A 26,724-nucleotide genomic window follows, 5' to 3' on the forward strand; every position below is an offset into this window, starting at 1 on the left:
CCGCTGCCACGAAACGGCAGCGGCGATAGGCCGATCCCGAACTTCGGGCTCGCGAAGCCGGTAGCTACGTACCTCAACCTAATGGAAACGACGAACTGAAAACTAATGGGAACTTGAGTCTACCCCATGGCGGCTTCGCATACTACTCAGGATTCCCCTACGGGAAGATGGTGTAATTTTTTTTATTTACAAGCAGTAGACATAGTGATAAATGGTGTCAGTGGACGCTGGCGTAATCATGACAAAACCACCGTACCGATATGGGTCAACGACGATTATAATAAAGAAGCATTTCTGCAAACCCTCACGGTCCTTTCTCATGTTTCTTCAGTTCAAACACGTTAAATTTGGGGTAGTAGAATATTCTCTTCTTGTTGCGCTACTCAGCACGAGATCGCGGGATCGAATCCCGGCAGCGGCGGCACCATTTGGATGGTGTATAAATGCAAAAACGCCCGTGTGATTGCGTTGTAGTGCACGTTAAGGAACCCCAAGTGTCAAAATTAATCCGGAGCCCTCCACTACGGCGTGCCTCATAATCAGAACTGGTTTTGGCACGTAAAACTCCAGAAAGAAGAAGGAGAATATTCTCACAGTATTACTAAACAATTGCACCAGTAACTATATCATGGTGATGCGACCTGATTCAGCAATAGAGTTAGTCAAGAACAGAACAGCAGAACGATGTAGCAACTTTGGTGATTGTAGCCGAAAACAATGTCTTCTTGCACAACTTTGTGGGCATAACTCGAAAAGTGTGTGGTCTGTGATTGGAATCGTTCTCTATTTTTACACGACAGGCTACATTAACACGTCGCGGTGTCTTTTCGCACAATTTCCATTACTCCTCTGCGTGCGTCGTGGTAAAAGGATATGAGGACCTTTAGTATTTCTGGGATTTCGTGAAGGTATATGGGAATGCTTCAAATGATAAGATACGTGTGCTGCATATTGAGCATAGAACGTTTATGTTTCGAGGTACCGGTTTGCACAAAGGAAACAAGCTTGTGCAATAACTTGGACAGCCTTAGTTTGCACCGAAGATCAGGTACGCAACAATCCTGCTTTGGTATAATTCAAATATACTAAATCAAATAGCTTCAACGGTATTCCTTTGCAAAAATACTACGTCTGGGGCTGCAGCGAACTTTCATACTTCTATGACTTTTAATTGCACACGCTGGACACTATTTTTTGTGTGGTACGTTTCAAGCTGCATAAGAGTCGCACAAACACGCCTTTCCCATGACATAGCTGAAGAGGTAAACATATTTCTTAGTAATGTCTTCATAAGTATTCGCCTTAAGAAAAAAATGAACTTTCAAAACACGTTACCTGGGTTTATTCTTTAAAATACATTACCGTATACCTAAAGTGGAAAAGAAAGTTGGAAGCACGTTCGCATGTTCACAAAACCAGCCATATATTTTTTTAGGAAGACGTTGGTACAGTAGAAAGAAACGAAACAAGAGCCGAAACTAAATGACCTGCATTTCGGAATATGCCATCTGGCGGAAAAACACCAAACTAAGCAGCGACAAAGTGATAAACAAAAACGCGGCGAGGTGGCTGAGAACCTGCGAACTCACTATAGTGGTATCAGTGATCTTGATCTGTGGTCGCTCAGAGAGCTCCGCTATCGCTTCCACGCACTTCTGTAGAGAAAAACTAGGTTTACATAAGTACCAGAATAAATTCCGCGACCTTGTTATGAAAACTGCGATTTTAGAAAGACTTTTTTGCTATTTCAAGAGCTACTGCTACAACTAGCTGAGTCATTGAAGTTGATAAGTCCCCGGAAATACGTTAATCGGTGCAATAGGTTCATCGGAAATTCCTTTTTACGGGCCAAAAAAGCGTCCATAATTTGACCTTTTCAATAGACTCCCATACTACAGTGTTCTAGTACACTGTACCCATACTTCAAACTTCGTTCGCAAGTTGGAACAGGTTTGCTGCCCTAAGTAATATTACCACTTGCATGAGATGTCGGGCTAAGCGCCTAGAGCGTATTTTCACGGGAATATTTTGAAAGATGGCTTCTATGATTAGTTATTTGGAAAAGATGACGCTCTCCCATTGAAAACGCGTATGTTTGCAGAGGCGGCCGCTAGAGGCGCTGTTCGGCGATGTTCCAATTTCCTGGTAATGCGCCTGCGAGCTGCAAACGAGGCGAGCAGACAACACGCCAGAGGCGCTCCAGCTTCCCTTTGTGCCTAGTGCCGATCCGCTAGGGGAAGGTGCGGCGCTGCGATTTCTGGAGGAGGAGGATATTTGCGGAACCAGCACTTTAAGATGGCTAGGCCTAAGCCTCGCATGAGGGGACGCCGAGGGCTTGCCTCGCTGCCGCCTCACGGGCGTGCTGGGTCGCCCAGGTTTGGTCGTCGAGGGCGGAGCTCCGCAGAGCCTCACGCAACCTCGAAAAGAGGGTCGTGGTGTGAATGAGTGTGTACTGTGCTGGGCACTCCCACAGCATATGCGGAAGCGTAGCCGGGTGAGTGCCACAGTACCGGCAGTTGGGGCAGTGGCGCACCGACGGGGGGGATTCGGGGGTTGTAACCCCCCCCCCCTGAGGCAGGCTTAACCGCCCCTTTTGTTTAACCCTTTTTCTTTCCTTACGCATTTGAGTACTGCAGCTAAGATGTAAGACGCTCAATCGTCTGCACACTTGCAAAAAGCGCATTTCTTTGACAATTTCCCGTGAAGAAACCGAAATTAGTGCTGTTTAGATGGTATTGGCAAACTGTCAACCCCCCCCCCCCTGGCAGAAATCCTGGGTGCGCTACTGAGTTGGGGGTATTGTAAACTTCAGGGAATATAAGGTGGAGGCGGGCGGGTGAAGCGTACGTATTTGTTTGTAGCAGACGCAGGGTGGTTGCCTGCGCCCGGCTGAACTTGGGGTGAGGTGGGGGGAAGGTTCGGCGACTAAGGTAAATGCCTTAACGAGATCGTTATAAGTAGTCAAATTTCTGGAAAGGTCCATTCTTATCTTTGGGGCTACTAGCTGTACTGGGTTATAGCCACATGAATGTTCGTGAAGCACTCTGCAACTTTATGCGCGAGAAAAAAAAAAGAATTGGAAGCTAAAATTGTTCTTTTTACTTCTTATGCTCACATAACCTCTAGCGCAATATTTAGAAATTTACGGTATTTAGACATTTAGGCAGCATACGCCTTCTTTGACATTTGAAAGATACCTATTTAATTTCATGCATTTTCTGTAAAAATGATACTAACACATTTACCCTAAGGCGTTGCGCTGCTGAGCACGAGGTGGCGGGATTGAGTCCCGGCTGCGGTGGCCGCATTTCGATGGAGGTGAAATATAAGAACGCCCGTGTGCTTGCGTTGTAGTGCACGTTAAAGAACCCCTGGTGGTCGACATTAACTCGGAGCCCTCCACTACGGCGTGCGTCATAATCACAAGTGGTTTTGGCACGTAACCTCACGGCATGAACCTCACGATTCATGGCCGATGTCCCAGAGTGGGTTGCGCCATTTCACTGAGAAACAAGAACAAGATGCGGGCGCACGGAAATACGAAGTTCAGAGTGAGGACGCAGGATCTACGCTCTACATCAACATCTATTTTCCCCCCATCTGTTTACACAATAACAAACCAACGGCGCCGCCTTTAGAGGATCCAAACCATATTGTTTGCAGGCCTGCAAGTGTAATTTTGTGACAATATATGCACATACATATAGAGATTTCGCCTCATCTGGGTTTGACTGCCTATTGTTCCCTGTGCGAATGCGGTCTCGTCGCCAGAAACTGACCGCGTCTTCCACCTTCACCACAACGGTCAGCTGCCCCTGTGTCGCGTTGCTCACCACTGGATGTGATGCTGCCGCATACGAACGGATGCAAACACTGTCGACCTGACTGAAACACCTCCAGCTGGAGCAAAGCGGGACGCTGCACTCTCCTTGGACGTGATCAGAGCCCTGACAGCACAGGATCTGTAGGGGCTGGCCATGCATTACAACCAGGGCGAGGTCCCCGGCGACACGAATGTGATGGGGCAGATCGTCGACTTTCAATGTACTCTTCAGTTGGAACATCAGGGCACGAGTTCCACTCGTGAGCGTTCTCGCGCCCATGCCTCATCCTCAAGTCTTATCACGTGAGTGCAGTCTCGGAACCAGTTCGGCGGAGTTACACCTGGGATTCCTTCCAGCAGCAGCTTCTCGACTGAATCGATCTTGAAGTCAGTGTTCTTCGAAGCAACATAGCGTTTGACCTGGCTGCACACGAGCTCTAGTGGATTGAGCTCGCAGTGGTAAGGAGGCAAGCGCACACCCTCATGACCGGCAGCGATGGCAAGTGTATCAATCTAGTAAGCAAGAAACGTGTGCTTATGCTGCTTAACGAGCTGCAGCAGTTCGCTCTTCAGTTGGTCATCCGAAAAAGGGATACTTTTCGATTTCAACCAGCACTGGATGTCGGCTTTTCTTGATGATGAACTTGGCACCTTTTCAACTTGAGCACTGTGATACGACGCATTATCCATCACAATCACACTGCGTGGCTTGATGTTCGGTAGCAACTGTTCAACAAACCATTTTTGAAAAGGCGCAGCATCCATTTCTGTATGGTAATTACCAGCGCCCTTCTTGGCACGAAACACTAGGGCGGGTGCATCAACAAAGCCTTCCGCACTGCCAGCATGCAAAACAATTAGGCGTCCTCCTTTAACGCTGGGTGCACGGAGGCCTGTTGAGAGGCCTTGACGAAATGCGTCTTGCCGGGACATAACTTTGGTGTCTGTCCATACGGTCTCCTTAGTGTGGCCAGCGTTTAGCCAGGTCTCATCATTGTAATATATGGTCATGTAAAAGAAAAGAAATCAGTCGTATAGTTAAGAGCTTACCTTTACTGGCAACAGCCCATTAATAAACCAGCGGCCTTGATTCAAGGTTATGCCTCTGTTACAGCGCGAAGAATCCATTGATAAAACCCATGTGAATACATATAACGCTGATGAGCAGGCAAAACTTCCCCTGAGAAAGACTGAAGCGAATGTTTAGAAAACAAGTTTCAGGCTGCTCACAAAAGCTAATGAAACCACATCCCCAATTATGCGCACAGCATATTCGCTGAATAAAGTTAGCTCTTCTATTCATCAAGTCATTTAGATTCCTTGCTCCTACGCGGAAAAAAAGGCAGTAAATCTTCCCAAACAATGCGACGGGAAATTCTGCAATAGCGAAACGCTCAGTTACATCTTCGGCACAGATCATCATATCCTCGGGTGATACTATTTTCCACCGTACAAGTGCAAACATGAACTGCTACCTTATTTTACTGGGGAATTTCGCTGCGACTTAAGTTAGGATTATGTAAGGCTTTCGATCACTCCATCAATACTTCTTTTTGGGCGAGTTGGTACATCTTGAGACTTTGGGTAACAGCGCAAACAGACGACCACAAAAAGGGAGACACGGACACACAGGCGCTGACTAACAACTGGTTTTATTGTGAAGGATAGCACACCTTATATATGCCAGAGTGAAGCAAGGGAAAGGGGAAAACATAACAAGGGTAACATCGTGCCAACAACGCAAGCGCAAAAACGCCAACCAAGCGCAACAAGACGCAAACAATTGTTTTTCTTTCTAATCTGAACCCCCGATAGCCGCATCCAGAAGATAAAATTCAGCGTCAAAGAGAGCAAGGGAAGGGGTGCTGAAGCACTTGCTACCGAACTTCCTGATGTGGTAGGCTTCCAAACTGATGCGCGCTGTCTTGTCACTGCTCTTTCCTAGAATCGTCGTCTCCTTTAACCGGGCCACACAATCAGTGCACTTGCTAACGTGCGCAACTATATGTGCGTATTTGTCATCTCGTTTTTTCAGTTTTAGAGCGTGTTCCCCTAAACGGTCATTGACACAGCGACCAGTTTCGCCGACGTAAAACATCCCACAAGACATGGGAATGCAATACACCACTCCAGTGGAACATTTGACGAACGGCGGTTGGTGGTTCTTCTGGCATCCACGTTTACTGGTGTTGCAGATACGTGGGCACAACTTTCCCAGCTTGTTAGGGGCAGAAAAACATATTGGCACGCCGTGCCTACTTGCCACCTTCTTCAGATTGTGGGAGAGTTTATGGATGTAGGGGACCACCTCAGGTCTATGTGCCTTCCGGTGATCCTCCGCCGTTGTACTTCCCGTTCCACGCTTGAATTTTTGAAGGAGGGTTTCAGAAACAGCAGTCAAGACCGAGACGGGAAACCCTGCAGCCAAAAGACGGCTTACCTGATTGTTAAAGCTGAGCGTCATCTGATGTGGGCACGATTTCTGGAGAGCCGATTCCATACACATCACCGCTATTCCTCTCTTAATTGTCTTGGAATGTGCCGAGTCATAGGGCAGTAGCTCCTTCTTAGCCCGTGGGTAGTATCCCCAGCAAACGTGTCCATCACAGAACGTGATTTTAAGGTCTAAAAACTGTAAAATTGAAGAGTCCGGAAGTTCATGGGTGAAACGCAACCCACGTCCATGTTTGCTAAAAAAAGATAAAACTTCACCTACAGTAGAGGAGTAGGTGGAAGCAGGCTGCTTTTTTAAAAGCACTAAAAAATCGTCAACATACCTAAAAGTTTTTAAAACCAGCCCCCCATTAAACACCTGTTCTAGTGTGTCGTCCACCATGGCCAGAAAAATGTCACAAAGAATAGGGGCTACGCAAGACCCTATGCAGATGCCATCACGCTGCAAAAAAGGCTGATCGTCAAATACAATAAAAGTAGAATTCAAGTAAAACTGCAATAAAGACAGAAAATTATCAACGGACACGCCGGCGGTGTTCTGGAAGGATACTTCGCCGTTAGCTTCAATGCACTCTTTGACACACGCTAACAGTTGATTCTGCGGGACAGAATAAAACAAGTCCTGCACGTCAACAGAAAAACCAAAACCAACATGATCATTTCCCTCTAGAAACTGTGCTACTGCGGCTGAATTTTTGACCAGAAATGGGTCGTTCACAACAAGCGTCTTGAGTTTCTTTAACAAAAACTGGCTGACACACTTCTGCCACGATCCCTCTTCACTAACAATAGTCCTAAACGGAACTTCGGGCTTATGTGTCTTGGTTGTGAAAAAAACCCTCAAGCTGTTTCCCCTACTGTTGGAAATGTCCCTGGCAAGCCTGCCGAGATCTAACTGCTTACAAAACTGGACAAACTTCGTTTTAACGCGCACTTCACATTTCTTCACGGGGACAAAGTTATTAACCGCCGCCAACGCTTTTTCATTGTAAAGTCCCTTGGGTAAAACGGCGAACCCCCCCTCTTTATCAGCTTGCGTAAGCATCAGGTTGTTGCGCTTGAAAAAAGATACCACGTCGTTCAACAAAATACTATGCTGCGAGTCCGTGGTTTTAGGAGCAAACTTTCGCAGGCAGTCAACACCTTCAAGAAGGCAGCGGTCCCGATTATCATCTGTAGCCTTATCGGCCACTTTTCGATTCATAGCAATGAGATCATGCGCGGGAACACCAGGTTGAACGCCGAATTTAGGTCCTTTCTGCAGAAGACGCATAATCTTCTCTGGTATGTGGACGTCCCCCATGACACTGACATTGCTTCCATGTTGCGCTAATTTCTTGTCTTCGGTACACCGGAGCAAGTCATTCAAGATGCACTTCCACCTACACTCCGTGAGCTGTGCCGCTAGGCGCTTCAAAGATGCGAGCTTCTTAAGCGCGAGCCACTCAGGATGGTCCTTCAAACACAGAAGACGCAACCAGTCCTGAAAAAGTCGGACTTGACGCCAAAGTTCTGAGCGGCTTAATTTGCAAAGTCTTTTCACATGCCCCCACGATGGTTTTACGGGCCCGAAGAGGGCACTTACTTCATTAGGGACGAGTCCTTTCCGGATGCAAAAGGCGAAGCGTCTTGCCTGGCATGTTGCGTGGACGATGTGGCTCAGTAGAAGGTCGACGGTGGAAGAGGTAGGTGAAACACAGAAAGAAGGGCCCACTGTATAAGAAATGTACTTCATCAATACTTCTTTTTGGGCGAGTTGGTACATCTTGAGACTGTACCAACTCGCCCAAAAAGAAGTATTGATGAAGTACATTTCTTATACAGTGGGCCCTTCTTTCTGTGTTTCACCTACCTCTTCCACCGTCGACCTTCTACTGAGCCACATCGTCCACGCAACATGCCAGGCAAGACGCTTCGCCTTTTGCATCCGGAAAGGACTCGTCCCTAATGAAGTAAGTGCCCTCTTCGGGCCCGTAAAACCATCGTGGGGGCATGTGAAAAGACTTTGCAAATTAAGCCGCTCAGAACTTTGGCGTCAAGTCCGACTTTTTCAGGACTGGTTGCGTCTTCTGTGTTTGAAGGACCATCCTGAGTGGCTCGCGCTTAAGAAGCTCGCATCTTTGAAGCGCCTAGCGGCACAGCTCACGGAGTGCAGGTGGAAGTGCATCTTGAATGACTTGCTCCGGTGTACCGAAGACAAGAAATTAGCGCAACATGGAAGCAATGTCAGTGTCATGGGGGACGTCCACATACCAGAGAAGATTATGCGTCTTCTGCAGAAAGGACCTAAATTCGGCGTTCAACCTGGTGTTCCCGCGCATGATCTCATTGCTATGAATCGAAAAGTGGCCGATAAGGCTACAGATGATAATCGGGACCGCTGCCTTCTTGAAGGTGTTGACTGCCTGCGAAAGTTTGCTCCTACCCGCCGGGGTAGCTCAGTCAGCTAAGGCGTTGCGCTGCTGAGCTCGAGATCGCGGGATCGAATCCCGGCCGCGGCGGCCGCATTTCGATGGAGGCGAAATGCAAAAACGCCCGTGTGCTTGCGTTGTAGTGCACGTTAAAGAACCCCAGGTGGTCAAAATTAATCCGGAGCCCTCCACTACGGCGTGCCTCATAATCAGAACTGGTTTTGGCACGTAAAACCCCAGAAAGAAGAAGAAAGAAGAACGAAAGTTTGCTCCTAAAACCACGGACTCGCAGCATAGTATTTTGTTGAACGACGTGGTATCTTTTTTCAAGCGCAACATCCTGATGCTTACGCAAGCTGATAAAGAGGGGGGGTTCGCCGTTTTACCCAAGGGACTTTACAATGAAAAAGCGTTGGCGGCGGTTAATAAGAACTTTGTCCCCGTGAAGAAATGTGAAGTGCGCGTTAAAACGAAGTTTGTCCAGTTTTGTAAGCAGTTAGATCTCGGCAGGCTTGCCAGGGACATTTCCAACAGTAGGGGAAACAGCTTGAGGGTTTTTTTCACAACCAAGACACATAAGCCCGAAGTTCCGTTTAGGACTATTGTTAGTGAAGAGGGATCGTGGCTGAAGTGTGTAAGCCAGTTTTTGTTAAAGAAACTCAAGACGCTTGTTGTGAACGACCCATTTCTGGTCAAAAATTCAGCCGCAGTAGCACAGTTTCTAGAGGGAAATGATCATGTTGGTTTTGGTTTTTCTGTTGACGTGCAGGACTTGTTTTATTCTGTCCCGCAGAATCAACTGTTAGCGTGTGTCAAAGAGTGCATTGAAGCTAACGGCGACGTATCCTTCCAGAACACCGCCGGCGTGTCCGTTGATAATTTTCTGTCTTTATTGCAGTTTTACTTGAATTCTACTTTTATTGTATTTGACGATCAGCCTTTTTTGCAGCGTGATGGCATCTGCATAGGGTCTTGCGTAGCCCCTATTCTTTGTGACATTTTTCTGGCCATGGTGGACGACACACTAGAACAGGTGTTTAATGGGGGGCTGGTTTTAAAAACTTTTAGGTATGTTGACGATTTTTTAGTGCTTTTAAAAAAGCAGCCTGCTTCCACCTACTCCTCTACTGTAGGTGAAGTTTTATCTTTTTTTAGCAAACATGGACGTGGGTTGCGTTTCACCCATGAACTTCCGGACTCTTCAATTTTACAGTTTTTAGACCTTAAAATCACGTTCTGTGATGGACACGTTTGCTGGGGATACTACCCACGGGCTAAGAAGGAGCTACTGCCCTATGACTCGGCACATTCCAAGACAATTAAGAGAGGAATAGCGGTGATGTGTATGGAATCGGCTCTCCAGAAATCGTGCCCACATCAGATGACGCTCAGCTTTAACAATCAGGTAAGCCGTCTTTTGGCTGCAGGGTTTCCCGTCTCGGTCTTGACTGCTGTTTCTGAAACCCTCCTTCAAAAATTCAAGCGTGGAACGGGAAGTACAACGGCGGAGGATCACCGGAAGGCACATAGACCTGAGGTGGTCCCCTACATCCATAAACTCTCCCACAATCTGAAGAAGGTGGCAAGTAGGCACGGCGTGCCAATATGTTTTTCTGCCCCTAACAAGCTGGGAAAGTTGTGCCCACGTATCTGCAACACCAGTAAACGTGGATGCCAGAAGAACCACCAACCGCCGTTCGTCAAATGTTCCACTGGAGTGGTGTATTGCATTCCCATGTCTTGTGGGATGTTTTACGTCGGCGAAACTGGTCGCTGTGTCAATGACCGTTTAGGGGAACACGCTCTAAAACTGAAAAAACGAGATGACAAATACGCACATGTAGTTGCGCACGTTAGCAAGTGCACTGATTGTGTGGCCCGGTTAAAGGAGACGACGATTCTAGGAAAGAGTAGTGACAAGACAGCGCGCATCAGTTTGGAAGCTTACCACATCAGGAAGTTCGGTAGCAAGTGCTTCAGCACCCCTTCCCTTGCTCTCTTTGACGCTGAATTTTATCTTCTGGATGCGGCTATCGGGGGTTCAGATTAGAAAGAAAAATAATTGTTTGCGTCTTGTTGCGCTTGGTTGGCGTTTTTGCGCTTGCGTTGTTGGCACGATGTTACCCTTGTTATGTTTTCCCCTTTCCCTTGCTTCACTCTGGCATATATAAGGTGTGCTATCCTTCACAATAAAACCAGTTGTTAGTCAGCGCTTGTGTGTCCGTGTCTCCCTTTTTGTGGTCGTCTGTTTGCGCTGTTACCCAAAGTCTTTCGATCACTCGCGTAAACAGCACACGTTTGGCGATCACTGATGCAAAGCGTACCTCTCGTTTTCGCTCACCGTTAGGTACACACGCATGCTCACCATTCACGTCTACACGTTTACCGACAAGCACGCGCAACGAAAGTTTGCAGAAATTAAAAGAACGCAAGAACTTACCGCTGCTGCCTCCGCATTTCTCGGATTGTTCGGAGGTACCTTCGACGCCAAGCAACGATGTCGTCTCTTTCGAGCAATGCGGAATTCCTTTTTCTCTTTCGGAAGACGAACCCCAAGTCGTTCAGCATTCGTTGCATCGTGCGAGTGCTGATCGTCAGCATTACCATGTCAGGGTCGCTGATCACATCGTTGCGTAGCTTCTCCGGCGTAGGCAGTTCATTGCGCATGAAATAGCTGTGCACTTTGCGCCGCAATGCTGCCAACGCAAACGTGTCGTAACGCAGCAGCTTCCCAGCTTCGGTCGAGAAATTCAGTTTCTTACGCTTTGGAGAGGAGAGCTTCAGCTTGATTCGAGTTACCGTCCGCATACTCACTCCGGTGAGCTCGGCGACAGTCCGGCACACAGAATTCGTCGGCAGCCCGGGCTGACGGCGCCTTACTCCAGCGTAGACATTGCAAATAACCTGCTTGGTTTTTTTTGGAGACCCACTTCTTGTCACACTTAGAGTATAGCCACCTCGGAGAACTAAAAGGAGATTTTGCGGCCACACATGGTGCCGCCGGCACCGGAGACGCCATGTTTACTGCAAAAGCAACCAGCAGGCGGTGCGGAAAACGTGGTGCCGTCCAAGAAATAAAAAAGAAAAAAATTAAGGCGCACGATAACTTTTTTTCCTTGAACAGCTTCCTAGACTTGTTCTGTATTTATGATTAAGAAAGTTTTATTTATTCAGGCCAAGTAACTCTTAGAATCAGAAAATAAAATAGGTGCTATTTCCTCGCGCGCACGCATGCACGCGGTTCGGCTCTGTAGCTTCCACAGTGCTGTCAAGGAAAGCTGTCGTCGAGTATAGTATACCGATTCTTGCCCTGCTGGACGACCGTCTATAAACGTGCACCGACGAGTGGACTTCTGTAATTTCGTCTATCGTGTTACGGAGCCCTAGCTCCAGTAGTCGTTCCGTGCTTCTGGACTGGGGAAGTTCCAGCACACGTTTGAAGCCCGTTCTAATGAGCGCTTCTAATTTGGTCTAATTTGGTCTTCTTCGCCATGCTCCAATTGAGGTAGGGGCATATATAGGTAATCTGGCTTAGGAAAAATGCCTGGAAAGCTTCGAGAAGATTGTCCTCCTTTAGCCCGCTTCCTGGGTTGGAGATGCGGGTCATCATTCTGATGATGTTTCCAGCCTGACCAGAAAGCTTATTGAGAGCCGGAACGTTGCAATCCTTGGCGTCGATGACCAGACCTAGAAGTTTGACCGGGTCTACCCTCGGCATTGGCAGCCCGTTTCTCAGACTTGGGATTCGCATAGGTCAGCTAGCACAGGAAGCTAACGAATACGCACGAAAGTTAGGCGACAGCAATTGGCGTCAGTTTAGCGACTCGCTTCGTTGCACGTTGACTACAAAGAAAACATGGCACATTTTTCAAAGTATGAGTGACCTGGGAGGAACAAAAACAGCCACGAACCGCAGACTCAAGCTTCTGGAAAATGACCTTGAAGGCAGGGAAGCCGACATGTCTTTAAAAATTAAACAGATATATGTACGCTATATCTAGGTTGATCTCAGAAGCAGCAATTGAAGTGGGAGGTAAGACACCAAGGCAACCAGTTGGTGAGCTCTCCCAAGAAACAAAGGACCTAATAAAGAAACGGTAAAACATGAAAATGTTTAACTCAAGAGATCAGATAGAATTCGCTGAACTGTCAGAACTGATCAACAAGAAGAAAGTAAGGGATATTCGAAATTATAACGTGGGAAATATTCAGGAAGCCGTAAAATATGGACGCAGCATTAAATCAGTAAGAAGAAAGCTTGGCATAGGACAACGCAAGATGTATATGGTAATATCATCAGCGATTTCGATGACATAGTAAAAGCAGCGGAAGAATTCTATACTGACCTGTACAGTGCCCAAAACAGTCAAGCTATACTTTCATTCGAAATAGTGATGAACCGGACACAGGGATTTTTTATATAACTAGCGATGAAATTAGAATGACCTTGAAAGACATGGCTAGGGGAAAAGCTGCTGGAGAAGATGGAATAACAGTAGATTTAATGAAAGATGGAGGAGATATCATGCTTGAAAAGCTTGCGGTCCTTTTTACGCAATGCCTCACAACTTCAAGTGTACCAGAGAGCTGGAAGAACGCCAACATTATTCTAATCCATACAAAGGGAGACGTTAAAGAATTGAAGAATTATAGACATATTAGCTTGCTTTCGGTATTGTATAAAATATTCACCAGGATAATTTCCAAAAGAATCAGGGCAAAACTTCACTTCAGCCAACCAAGAGAACAGGCTGGCTTCAGGAAGGGATATTCTACGATGGATCATATCCATGTCATCAATTAGGTAATCGAGAAATCTGCAAAGTACAATCAACCTCTCTATATGGCTTTCATAGATTATGAAAATCCATTTGATTCAGTAGAGATACCAGCTGTCATAGAGGCATTGCGTAATCAAGGAGTACAAGAGGCATACGTGAATATCTTAGCAAACATCTACAAGGATTCCACAGCTACCTTGGTTCTCCAAAATAAAAGTAGAAAGTTACCTATCAAGAAAGGGGTCAGGCAAGGAGACACAATCTCTCCAATGCTATTCACTGCATGCTTAGAAGTATTCAAGCTCTTAGGCTGGGCAGGCTTAGTTGTGAGGATCGACGGCGAATATCTCAGCAACCTTCGGTTTGCGGATGACATTGTCCTATTCAGCAACAATGGAGACGAATTACAGCAAATGATTGAGGATCTTATTCGAGAAAGTGTAAGAATTGGGTGGAAGATGAATATGCAGAAGACAAAGATACTGGTCAATAGCCTGGCAAGGGAACAAGAATTCAAGATCGCCGGTCAGCCTCTAGAGTCTGTAAAGGAGTACGGTTATCTAGGTCAATTACTCACAGGGGACCCTGATCACGAAAAAGAAATTTACAGAAGAATAAAATTGGGTTGGAGTGCATACGGCAGGCATTGCCAAATCCTGACTGGGAGCTTACCACTGTCGTTAAATAGAAAAGTATACAATCATTGCATTCTACCGGTGCTAACATATGGGGCAGAAACATGGAGGTTAACAAAGAAGCTCGAGAACAAGGACCGTACAAAGAGCAATGGAACGAAAATTATTAGGACTAACGTTAAGAGACAGGAAGGTAGCGGTGTGGATCAGAGAACAAACGGGGATAGCCGATAATCTAGTTGACTTTAAGTGGAAGAAATGGAGCTGGGCAGGCCATGTAATGCGTAGGATGGATAACCGGTGGACCCTTAGGGTTACAGAATGGATACCAAGAGAAGGGAAGCGCAGTCGAGGTCGGCAGAAAACCAGATGGGGTGATGAAGTTGTTAAATTTGCAGGCGCAAGTTGGAATACGTTAGCGCAAGACAGGGGTAATTGGAGCTTCATGAAGTTCGAAACAGTAACTCTAGACGGAAGAAGGCTGTCCAAGAAGTGAAGTCGCACCAGCGCCGTTTTACTCTGAGCAAGGACATTTGCTGCCAGTCTTATAATTTATCTCCGCTATACAGACTTCAGCTCTTTAGGTGCATGGACTTTAGCGGTATATTTCTTGCTAACCTTTAACCCTACGCCGCGTGCTTCCGCACTGTACTCAAACTTCTGGCAAATAAAAAGTTTATAAACCTTTGTATCAGCAGATATTCAGAAGTTATCCGGCAGAAATATTTTCACAAAAGAAGGATTTTATTTTTATGAGAGAACCGAAATCAGGAAAAACTCGTTTATTGACACAAGGACTTCGTATCGGCACAAGCGGTGAGGCACACGAGAAGAAATCGAAGCATGTCATCTCTTTGTAAATATTGATGAATGTGTTGTCTTGTCGTTTGCCTTGTTGACCCCCAGACGGTTTTTATTATGCGTGTAAAGCCGGTGTTTCTATGCTTTTATTCGTCCTGTGCTTGTTCGCACATTGTGCTGAAGACGAACTTGCACATTTATTTATTCCACCATTCATAATATAAGACCACAACAGGTTCCTTTGTGCCATACTTCAGCTGATGTAGGCCTCTTCACAGAGGTGAAGGTCTAATTGTGCGGTATGGTGTCTCACACATTTACGCGTGCTTTGAAAAAGAGGCAGGTGAAATAATTTTCCAAATAAAAATTAGAGATACGTGCAACGCTGTTTTGGAACACAGTAGATATTTTATAGATCACATTTAACGCATTTATTGTTATGTCTGGTAAAATATGGTAAAAGGAAAGTACAATATGTGCAACGTCCTTCCATATATTTTCTACCTCTTGTGAAAGGCCGTTTCATTTAGGTAAATCATAAATGTGAGGAAAGGATCCTCTTACAGGTGGAACTGAAGTAAAACGAAAATAAGTATCCTAAGCAAGATGTAATTGGTGTAGAATTCTTTGTCCATACTATTGGCTCTCGTGATCACATACTAGTGGAAACATTATAAAGTCTCTACGGAGGTAACCGAAGCAACTATTAATTGCTTTGTAACGTAGCTAAGTTTTCACCGCGCCGGTGAATGGATGGATAAGGATATGCAAATGTTCCTAGCTCTTTATGTGTTTTTCATTGTTCTTTGCGCTTTAATTTCTAATTCTTCTTGTTGCATGGAGTTGACCGTGTCAATTTCTTCTCAAATTTAAGTTCTAGAGCTGCAAAGACCTGCAACAACATTTACGATTACACTAAAACCACATGACCCCACCAACTGATACTTCTCTAATATTGCTACTACCTAAAAAAGTGACGCACTGTGTAATTGCTCAACGAGAAGTTATAAATTTATGGAAACGACACGGGACACCATAATTGCTTTTATATTGCTGAAAAGAAATAGGGTTTTGTTATGCAGCAAGAGTAATTACGTGTTTAAGGAGCTGTTTATAGAGCAACTTTTTGCTTGTCGATTAAGTGGCCCTGGGATTTTCCATCGGGAAGGGCTTGTCAGTAATATGTTTCCTGCAAAACATGAAGATATTTTAGTACGTAAGCAATTTTAGTGCTACATACTGCGATTAGCGCCGCGTGCGCTTGGTTTTATAACCTTGAAGTGCAAATACAGCAGAAGGTGAGACGCACAATGCACACAAGAATTCCTTGCACATGGATGAAGCTGCTTTGCACCGAGTGAGAAAGAGGGCAGACGAGCACGATAAATGGCGGTCGAAAACAGTTAGAACAAGACAGTGGGGAAGAGGACGTCTATAAAGAGGCCCATGTGTTAGAGGTGCACTTAAAAGGCAGTTATTTTGACATAGCTTCAATGTCGGTTAATCCGCAGTGAGCCAGCATGAGTCGTAATTACCGACCTTGTTGCACGCGGCGTCATTACGTCCCACGAGACCAACCGTACTGTTTGCATTATTGTATCATTGGTGGGCTGCACAGGATGTTCCTTGACAGCTGTGCAATTGATCTTGAGGGTGCGATGCAGGGTACGATAAAGAAACTAAAGGTGCGCGAAACAGCCTTAGCAACACAGGCCGACTTTGAGGGCCATCGTACAAGCAAAACAAGCAGATAGTACTTGACCATCAGAGAACCATTTTTCATCCACCGACTAGGCGGCAAGAATGACGGGAGAGCACTTTTCCCCTGTATTACGTTTAAGTACTCTAAAGAGCAATAAGAAAAAGCGTAATTGACTGTTCGCATGCTCCTGCAGGGTAGAAAAACCGGTCACCTTGCTAACAATCATGCTACCGAACATAATCGATGATGAGCTGAACCCGGGACGTCCCTGTTCAACGCAAATGCTGTGACGAATACCGTCGATTTGTTCCACGTCCTATTAAGTCTAGTTAAGTGTCTCAGGATTCACGTCCCTACGTTCTACGAAAGCAGACGAAGTTCAGCTCGCAACGCCAATTGTTGGCCATTGCTTGATTCAGAAGCGCCAGCGACGCCGACTTCGAGTATGCAAAGTGGCGTGCAGATTTGGAGAGCAGCAGCGTAATGTTGTCCCTGACGCAGTGGCGCATCCTGAGGGAGTCCATACGTATCCAGACGCCGTGTACGTTCGGTGTTTGAATCCTTTTACGTGCGCTAAAATAATTTATGAAAATTTCCTGCGACCTTTTTATACCCTTACAGATTATATATGTCTTTATCGCTTTTCTTTTTTTAGTTCGGAGTCTCTACTTTCTTAATGCTGGAGGTATGCTTGTATAAAGAGATAAGCTTAGGCACATAAACAATATTTCCCAGCTTATTGAGATAGCTGACGGTGTTCTCTCGCTTCATGTATGATATTAATGTTTAGCATAACGTTAACTAGCGCGAAGAAGGCGAGAAGGATCGAAAACGAAAACAGGACGAGTTTTCAATTCTTGTCCTCGTCTTCTTCGCGCTGCTTCAAGTTATGCTCAACATGAACCAACTCGTTCAAATCAAGTTGTTGCTATAACAACGTTTAATGTTTGCGCAACGTGCGGTCACAGTTATGATATGATGCCGACTATGTTTTGTCAGATTCAACGTGACAAGTGTTATCATATTTAGGTTGTGTCGCAAGGCCTGCTCGCAATAAGAGCGTGTCCATGCATCTTAAATGTTGTAGCCACATACAAAGAAAAAGAACGGTAAATGCTGCAGACGAGGAGGCCAATGGCGACTCTTGAACGAAGTCATCGTGGTATTCGCCGAGCAATCCCAGATGCTCGAGGCTGTACGCTTAATTAGGCTACGAAACAATTCTGTCTTTTATTTTTTCAGCATTGCAGTACAGGCAGTGCTCAAGTTTATTGGTTTTACGTAGGCGTTAATGCTGCAAAATTATTTCTCTCCATGTTCTGGCCATGACAGATCAGTGCAAGGAAAATGGTTGGTATGGTTGGAAACTTCAAGCGAGCAGCGTTCTGGTAGCTATCGATATATCGTTAGAGCGCTTCTTAGAAAGATAAGTAAACCGACATTGCTCGTTTATATTTTGTTTAATGTTTGTACCCAGCGCCAAAAAACGGGAGAAGGCCTCAGTGAAAGAGGTTTTTGCTTCCATGCGCCTCCTCCATGCAACATGGTCTTCCGGATGTACGTAAATATTATCGAAATCTTAAAGCAGATTTTTGGTTACTTCAGCCTGTTTATTTAACTGCGTCAATAAGCATACACAGTAAAGGTAGCCATTTTCCAGGTAGGCCACATGATAGGCCATGTCAGCCATTGGCCAATAGTAGCCGCGTATGGTAATCTGCCATATTACGAAATAAAGCGCCGAGAAGAGTGAGGAGCAGGTTTCTGTTGAAAACAAAGCGTTTGAGAAAAAGGCGACTTCGGGCTCCGCTTGCGAGCTCCACGCTCCGCGCACGGCTGCAAAATTAGGCTCAGATGTTGACAGCAGCGTGCGCTATCGCCGGTTTGTTTTTTAATCAAGCCCAAGGGGTGGTTCAGGACACCTTCAAATATTGCGTGCAAATAGTAAATGCAATCCCAATGTACCTTCAAGTTATAGAAATTGTTGAGAAATATTGTGAATGTGGCGATAGTCACAGAATTGCAAACATAAATGCCCTTCACGCTGGCTAGCTTCGATTCTACAATGGTAAACTAGATCCTGAGGGATAAGATATCAATTACACTCGTCGAAATTACATAATGAAATAAGTTATTAGGTACTTATCATATATTTGTGACTATTCGCTGCTGCCAACTGTATGGCCAAGGAACTGACATTATTATCTCAAGAGCGCTGTTTATATATGTACGGAAATATATTCATCAAATTAAAAAGTAATATAAATAAAGTTATGATTATTGTCAATTACGTATTTGTAATAACAGGCCAAAAGCACTCAAGAAATTGAAGCGAATCAAGGTACTGCTTGGTTCTTGAAGTGACTCTCAATTGATATTGATAGTATTTTGGGTACTTACAATTTGCACGCGCCTGACGTTGAAATTTGCAGTGAATCGTGGGATGTAGTAATGGCCGTGCATCAAGAGTTCCGAAAACGGGGCTGAAACCGGATCTGTGCCGTAATCCGCGAGAAACACGTACATCGTGAGGCCTTTCCGGATGCCGATCCTTACGGTTACGCCTGACGTCTGTGGCTTGCCAAGGTCACGCACTGCCCCTGGAGCGTTGATTCCAATTCTGCGGGAAAAATGAATACAACGGTAGACATTGCTTGGACAGAAATTACTCTTCCGCGCAAATATCAACAATCAAGAATCGTTTCATTTATTAAACAATGCCTCGTAGGTAGTAGATTATGGAGTGAGAGCGTACTGATATCAAAGATTGCAGCGGTACCCGCACACGAAATTTATTATATTGTTACGAACGACCTCCTTGGATCGACGGGGAAGATGATGATGGCTGGGACGTTGCGCGTCTTAAGCCATATTGGCCTTCTCAGTAAATAGTCTCTGTTCACAAATCGTGTTTCGCTTTAATCTCTTTCACGCTCCGTCACACATTGGTGGAGGTGTGGCGTATTCTCGCCAGACGACGGAGCTCCGAAGCGGTTAGCGCTGCGGTGCGGCCACCATGCAGACCAGCCGGAATCTGATTCTGCGCCACGGACCACGATTGTGTTAGCGCGCCTTCGAGACTCTGGAACGTTCAACGGGACCGATGGCACCAACGTTGAGGAGTGGCTAACGCAATACGACCGGGCGAGCGATCACAGTCACTGGGATCTGACAGTTATGCTGGACAATGTGGTTTTTAGGAGCGAAGCTCCTTATAGCGGCACCCGTTCCGTCCCCGTCGTCGTAGTAGTAGTGTGTAACCAGTCCGAGAAAAATGAAAAAAAAATGTGGTTGATCCCTCTTATATAGGAATCGGTATAGAACACGAAAGTAAAACGTGTCTTCACAGAAGTAGTGTAATGTTTATTGCACATTGATATATAATGTCTATTGGTGTTTTGTGGCTAAAGCGCCCTTAGGCGTTGATGCACCCACGCTGACGCCTGGTGGCACGTCTCCTCCATCACGACTACCAACGTCGATGACCATGAGCAACCGTCGTGCATATGGAAGCTGCACTACGCTGCACACGCTAGCACAACGCGAAAGACGAAGCACGTAACTGACACACTAATACAACGCGCAAGACAAAGCACGTAACTGAATCGTCACCGAGTCAAATCAGCGCGTACAGCGCGTCGTAATTGCAGCCTCCGCGATCAACTTCAGAAACATTTTCAGAGCTAATTGCAGAGGCCACGCTCCGCTGTGCTGAGTACGGTGAACGCCACTACCAACGCCACCTAGGTGGCGTTGGTAGTGCTTCTTGATGCCAGCGTCCCTTCGAATGCTGGCATCGAGGCGTCGTAGTGATGAGACCACCGAAGCGTTCACTGTCGGTGCGCGTTAGTGTGATAATGCAGTACTTCTCTTTTCTGCTCGTAGGCGGCGGCACCGCCCCGAGCAAGAGCGCGGGTACACGGAGGAGTGTTAGATATATAAGGCGCGTCTGTGTAGCTCTCTGCAAATGCGTTTGTGGCGCAATGGGTTAAACGCTCGGCGATCTATCGTCGCGGACCGAGAGGTCGTGGGTTCGATTTCCAAATTTTGCATGTTTGTGGAACTTTTTCTTCTGGTTTCTTTCTTTGTATTATGTTCTATGACGTATTTCCGTGACGGAAATACGTCAGTGAAGTCTTGGTGGACCCCGGAATAAAACACTTTCGTGTTAAAAAAAAATGAGGGGTCCCTGGCGCGGAATCGAACCAGGGACCCCTCGCTTCCGAGCCCGCGGCGTTAGCCCACTACGCCACGAAGCGCACATAGGCACACGCACCACGATGGCAATAAATACCCAACATTAACGAAAGGCCGCGTTTCTAGCGCGTTTCTAACGCGTTTGTGCTAGCGCGTTACGGCCCGTGTAAGAAGCTGGTGTAAGACGCTGTGGCCTCTCCGCCTTACCTTCAACGCGTTTCGAACGCGCTGCCCAAGGCGGTGGCAAGTCAAGTTCAAGTCGAGGAGCGTTTATGAATACGGGGGGTATACTCTCTCAGCAGTCATGTGATGGCGTCGGCAAACGCGGTGCACGTTCCGGCATGTGTAAATGGCTGCGTAAGACGCTGTGGCCGCTCCCCCTTACTAGAGACTACTGCACGTTTCTAACGCGTTTGTGCTAGCGTCCGCTTAAGCGGGAGATCCGATGATTCCCTCCGGAGCTTCGCCCACTCATCATCATTCACCCCGTGGATATGCTGTGAATTTTTTTATCTCATTGGAGCGGCAAAGTTGTGGTATGACAATGACGAGGCCGAACTTGGGATCTGGGATACAGTTAAGCAAAAGCTCCGTCACCTGTTCGGTAGGGCACCTCCAGTCGTAATGTCACTGCGAAGAAACAGCTTTCAACAGGAGCCCAAACGTCCACGGACTCGTACCTGTCATACACACAGGATGTGCTGGCGCTGTGCCGTGAAGCTGACAGCGAAATGCCAGAGTCTGACAAGGTTGGCCACCTGTTGAAGCGGATAGCGGACGACGCATTCAGTCTGCTGATGTGAAGAAATTGTGCTACCGTTGATGCCGTGATCGAGGAGTGCGAGCGCTTCGACCAGGCCAACAGCCGCCGTATTGAACGGCCATTCGCCCGGCTTCCCAACACCGCCGCGACGTCCTCGTGTGAGGAGCAGCCGCCATCTCACCTTTCACAGCTTTCGACTGAATTGACGAGGATTGTTCGCCGCGAAATTGTGGTAATGGCTCCAGCTAGCCTCTTCATCAACTCTAACGCCAGCGACTCGAACACACCAGTGGTTTCACTCACGAATCTCGGAACTCACTCACTCGGAACTCACGAATCTCGGGGTTCACGTGCTGACCCCGGTCACAGACGTTCTGTTTGCAAAAAACGCCCCGGTGCTTAATACGCTCGTGACTGTAACCGGCAATCGCATCTCAGTTACAGTTTTAAACTTCAGCCCCTGCCCTCAACTAATTCCGGCAGCCATGTCGCTCACCGCCATCATTGCGACCGAAGACTGAAATTTGGGTGTTGGATCCCACCAGTACCTTCAGTGCATCCTTCATTGCACCACAACCAGTTCGCCGCGTGATGCCTTTGACGGAATGATCCCCACTGACCTTTCTCCTGCTCAAGCTAGCGACCTTCGCCGCCTTCTGGAGTCATATACCATGACATTTTTTACTTCGATGATCGTTCTCTGAGCCAAACGTCTGTTGTCCAGCATCGAATCGACCCAGGAGACGCGAGCCTTATCCGCCGCCGTCCCTACCGCGTCTCCCACGCGGAACGTCGTGTGATCCAAGGCGAAGTTGACAAAATGCTCACAAAAGGCGTCATCGAACCTTGTTCCAGCCCCTGGGCGTCCCATTGTGGTGCTAGTCAAAAAGAATGACGGCACCTGGCGCTTTCGCGCTGACCACCGCCACTTGAACAACATCACGCGGACGGATGAATACCCACTGCCCCGTTTTGATGACGCCTGGGGCTGCCTCTACGGAGCCACGTACTTTTCATCCATCGACCTGTGCTCCGAATACTGGCAGATTACCGTTGATGCCATAAACCGCGACAAGACTGTGTTCGTCATACCAGATATTTAGGTATTTGACAAGAAGCACAGAAGAAACAATAGTATCGCAGTGCATCAAACAAAATAATTAGTTTACCTTTCAACATTTGTACGTTGAGAAAGAAGAGGAAAAAGAAAAGAAATACAGTTGTATTATATATGTCACAAAAAGTCAACGCCTAAAGCCACCATAAAACTATGCATAACTAAAGATAAACAATAAATAGCCTTCATGAACAAAGAAACACAATATCCCGGCCACGGCGTCCGCATTTCGATGGGGGCGAAATACGAAAACACCAGTGTACTTTGATTTAGGTGCACGATAGAGAACCCCAGGTGGTCCAAATTTCCGGAGTCCCCCACTACGGCGTGCCTCATAATCAGATCGTGGTTTTGGGATGTAAAACCCCATAATCTAATCTATCATAAAAACACAAAATGCCTCGCAAGAAAACGTTCCCGTAAGAATGTCTCACTCAGGGTACATAGTGCATGCACATAAAAAAAGCTGTATAACATACGACGTTCCATTTGTAAGAAAACACTGACAGTGACTGTGACTTCGTATTTGAGACCCCAGTAGTGTGATTGCTAATACGAAAAAAGATGCTAGCGTGTAGGAGGCGTGGTTCTCTTGATCTGTGGAGTGGGTAAAGAAACACACAGATCCAATGCACATGTTGGAATCTATGTGAAGCGAAGAGAGAGAGAGAAACGGAGTGGGAAAGACAGGAAGAAAAACCCGAAAAGATTCTGGTTTGCTACCCTCCTCTGGGGGATGGGTAATGGGAAATTGTTGTACATTCTGCCATCTACTGAAAGCGGGGAGACATAGTTCCCCGTTACTGCGCGTGGTCGGTGATCTGGCAGCGCGTGCTCTTTTTCTGCTTGAGATAGAACACGTCTGGGAGACCATTAAACGTGTTCATATGTGGCTCCTCGTCTGGCCGTCTCGCTCTTTCCTCCTGACTAAAACATGGTGTCAGAAGAATAGGTTCTACCAACAGACATCGGCTCCTAGTCCTCATCCATGCGAAGGACGATGCCAGCAAGGAAACGCCGGTGAGCTGCTCGCTATACGCACATCTCGGTACTCAAGCAACGCGACCCCTTAGCGTTCGAGGCCATGGCGTCATTCGTAATTAAACCGCCGGACGCCTTCAACTGTTCGTCGCCGAACAAGTGGCCGAAGTGGAAACAAAGATTTTAACGTTTCCGAACCTCTTCAGTGTTGTACGTTAAGCCCAAAAAGCATCAAGTTGACGCGCTACTTTACATCATGGGCGAGCAAGCCGAGGAAATCTACGCCACTTTTGCTCTCTCTGAAGCGAAGTCCAAGAATTTCGACGCAGTCGTCGATCAGTTCGACAAATACTTTATCCCGAGACACATCGTAATCTTTGAACGAGCCAGATTCAAAACCAGAGTGCAACAAGACGGTGAGTCGGCCGAAGGTTTCGTTACTGCGCTTCACACAGTTTCGATAGACTGCGAGTTCAGCGCTCTTCGAGTAGAGTTCGTGCGCGACCACCTCGTAGTTGGGATAAAAGATAAGCAGCTATCTGCCAGGCTACAGCTTGACGCAGACCTCACTCTTCAAAAGGCTCTTGAGTCCGTCCGCTAGATCGAGAGCGCCCGTTAGCAACAAGCCGGAGCTCCACAGGAAGTGCAATGTGTGAACAAAGTTGCCGTCTGCTCCCCCATCCACGTGGTGTACTTCGAAATATGACAAAAGCGGAAGATATTCACGTTGGGCAAACAAGCAATCTTCATCCTGCGGTAAAAACAGCATGCAGAAGCCATGCCGTTGGTGTGGTCAAGAGCGTCACCCTCGTACTTTGTGCCAAGCACGCTCGGAAGGCTCCAGGAATTGCCGAAAAAAAGGTAATTACGCCTCCGTATGCATGTCGCGGCGCCTCGATTGCGTCGAAACGAAACAAATCAATTTAGAAGCCGGATTCCTTTGGTGTAGTCAAGACGTCGGATGCTGGAACGTGGGAGGTAACAGTCTTGGTTCAAGGTGAGCCATTACATTTCCAAATTGACACTGGCGCCTAGGAAACAGTCCTCGCAAAACAAGTATTCCAGATGCTCATGGAAAGACCTTTACTCTCAGCTCCTCCTCGCAAGCTGCATGGTCCAGACGGAAAACTTCTAGCCGCAGAGGTGGCACAACTCGAGCTCATATACCCTGACCTTACGACTTCTCAGGATGTCTACGTCTTAGATGAGGGCCGCACTCCGTTGCTAGGTAAGCCAGCGATCAAAGAACTTCGGATGTTGACATTTGTAAACGCCATTGCTGAGAAAGTGAAACCGAAAGAAGAATTTCGAGCGTTGTTCCAGGGATTAGGCAAGCTGCACAAGGAACACCGCGTGGTGACACTGCATACGAGTGTGGCGCGTATGCGCGTCGGAATAAACAGTCGACGAGCTGCGCTCTAGGTGACGAAAGGAAAGAACCCCTGGTTTTTGTGCTGGCCGATAATATACACTCTAAGGGACGTCACTTCGCGGGCTTGGCGTCCCATTGTGTAAAGTAGCGTGCGCACCTGGGCCTCTCCTGAACGTTCATTGAGAGCTGTGGCGAAGCGGTATTCATCGAAGTGGTCGATCCACGCCGGCCACTCTGACGTTTTGTCGAAGCCCAGCGGTGGTGGCTGCTGTAGCCCCGGGATTACCGTTGCGGGCTTGTTTGCCATTTTCTGGAAATGCTGCCGCCCACGGCCTCAGCGAGATAGTTGACCACCGCCCACTTCTGACACCATGTGGTTGCACTGCATACTAGTGCGACGCTTATGCGTGTCGGAATAAACAGTCGACGAGCTGCGCTCCAGGTGACGAAAGGAAAGAACCCCTGTTTATTGTGCTGTCCGATAATATACACTTTGAGGGACGTCACGTGGTAAAGTAGCTTGGCGCACGCAGTTGTCGCCTAGCTATCTGTCGTGACGTCACACGCCGAACACAGGCAGGCGATAACAGCACACACCGAATTTAGCTGCAAGCAGTAGCGAAGCATTTCGCGCTCAGCTCTCCGAGGCGAATCCCAATTCTTTTATACGAACGCACAAGCTTGGAACTACAAAGAATGCAGAAAATCGGCGTGATATCACCTGTTGATGAACTGACTGAGTGGTGTGCACCAATGGTAGTCGTTCCAAAGCCCTCCGGAGACGTGAGAATCTGCGTGAACTTCACAGAACTGAACCGCCACGTTCTCAGAGAATGGCATCCTATCCCTTCCGTGGAGCACACTCTCGGACTTCTTCATGGAGCTAAAGTGTTCTCCAACCTGGACGCTAACGTTGGGTTTTGGAAAATTCCAACTTGTGAAGGTTCTAAAAAGCTCACCACGTTGATCTCCCCTTTTCGACGCTTCTATGCAAACCGGTTACCGTTTGGCATGGCGTCTGCTCCTGAACACTTCCAGAAACAGATGTCATGCATATTACAAGGCGTCAGTAGGCTTGTCTGTCACATGGGCGACATCCTTATCTGGGGTTCGAATGAGCATGAACACAATGAGACACTCAGAAATGTGCTGCAGCTATTCGTCAAGGCTGGAGTGACCTTGAATGAAACCAAACGCTTGTTTAATGTCCAGCGCCCGACGTTCCTTGGACACTGGCTAGACCAAGACGGAATACGACCCGAAGAAAAGAAAGTTGAAGCCATTATGAAAATGGGAGCCCAAAAAAGAGGGCCGAGCTGCAGAGAATTCTCGGAATGGCAACATACCTCGCCAGATTCGTTGCCGATCTCTTTGAAGCCCTGCAACCACTTACTCTTTTGCTGTCGAAGAAGCAAGAGTTTGTTTGGGATGCTCCACAACAGCAGGCATTTACCAGATGGAAGTCGGTTCTCTCGTTTCGCCCTGTCCTTGGAGTTTACGATCCATCAGGAGAAACGATCGTCACTAAAGATGCATCGTCCTTCGGACTTGGTGCATTAATCCGGCAGAAGCAAACGAACGGCAAGTTTTCTGTCATCGCTTATGCTTCAAGAATAATCTCTGGGACCGAGAAGTGTTACGCTCAAATCGAGAAAGAGGCTCTTGCTTTAGACTGGGCATGTGACAA

At 47.0% G+C, this 26,724-nt stretch overlaps 1 protein-coding gene across 1 annotated transcript in view; it reads right to left on the reverse strand.

Annotated features, from left to right (window-relative positions):
• Positions 1-4,063: 4,063 nt before the first annotated feature.
• The window catches only part of LOC125945101 (uncharacterized), a 94,329-nt gene continuing 71,668 nt past the window's right edge, over positions 4,064-26,724 (reverse strand). Inside the window, exons 5-6 of the mRNA XM_049666678.1 lie at positions 19,008-19,227; positions 4,064-4,336 (exon numbers count right to left, since the gene is read on the reverse strand). Coding sequence (XP_049522635.1) covers positions 4,064-4,336; positions 19,008-19,227 — 493 coding nt within the window. The remainder of the gene's footprint in view (positions 4,337-19,007; positions 19,228-26,724) is intronic.

The sequence above is a fragment of the Dermacentor silvarum genome, chromosome 4, assembly GCF_013339745.2.
Source record: "Dermacentor silvarum isolate Dsil-2018 chromosome 4, BIME_Dsil_1.4, whole genome shotgun sequence".
Classification (NCBI taxonomy): domain Eukaryota; kingdom Metazoa; phylum Arthropoda; class Arachnida; order Ixodida; family Ixodidae; genus Dermacentor; species Dermacentor silvarum.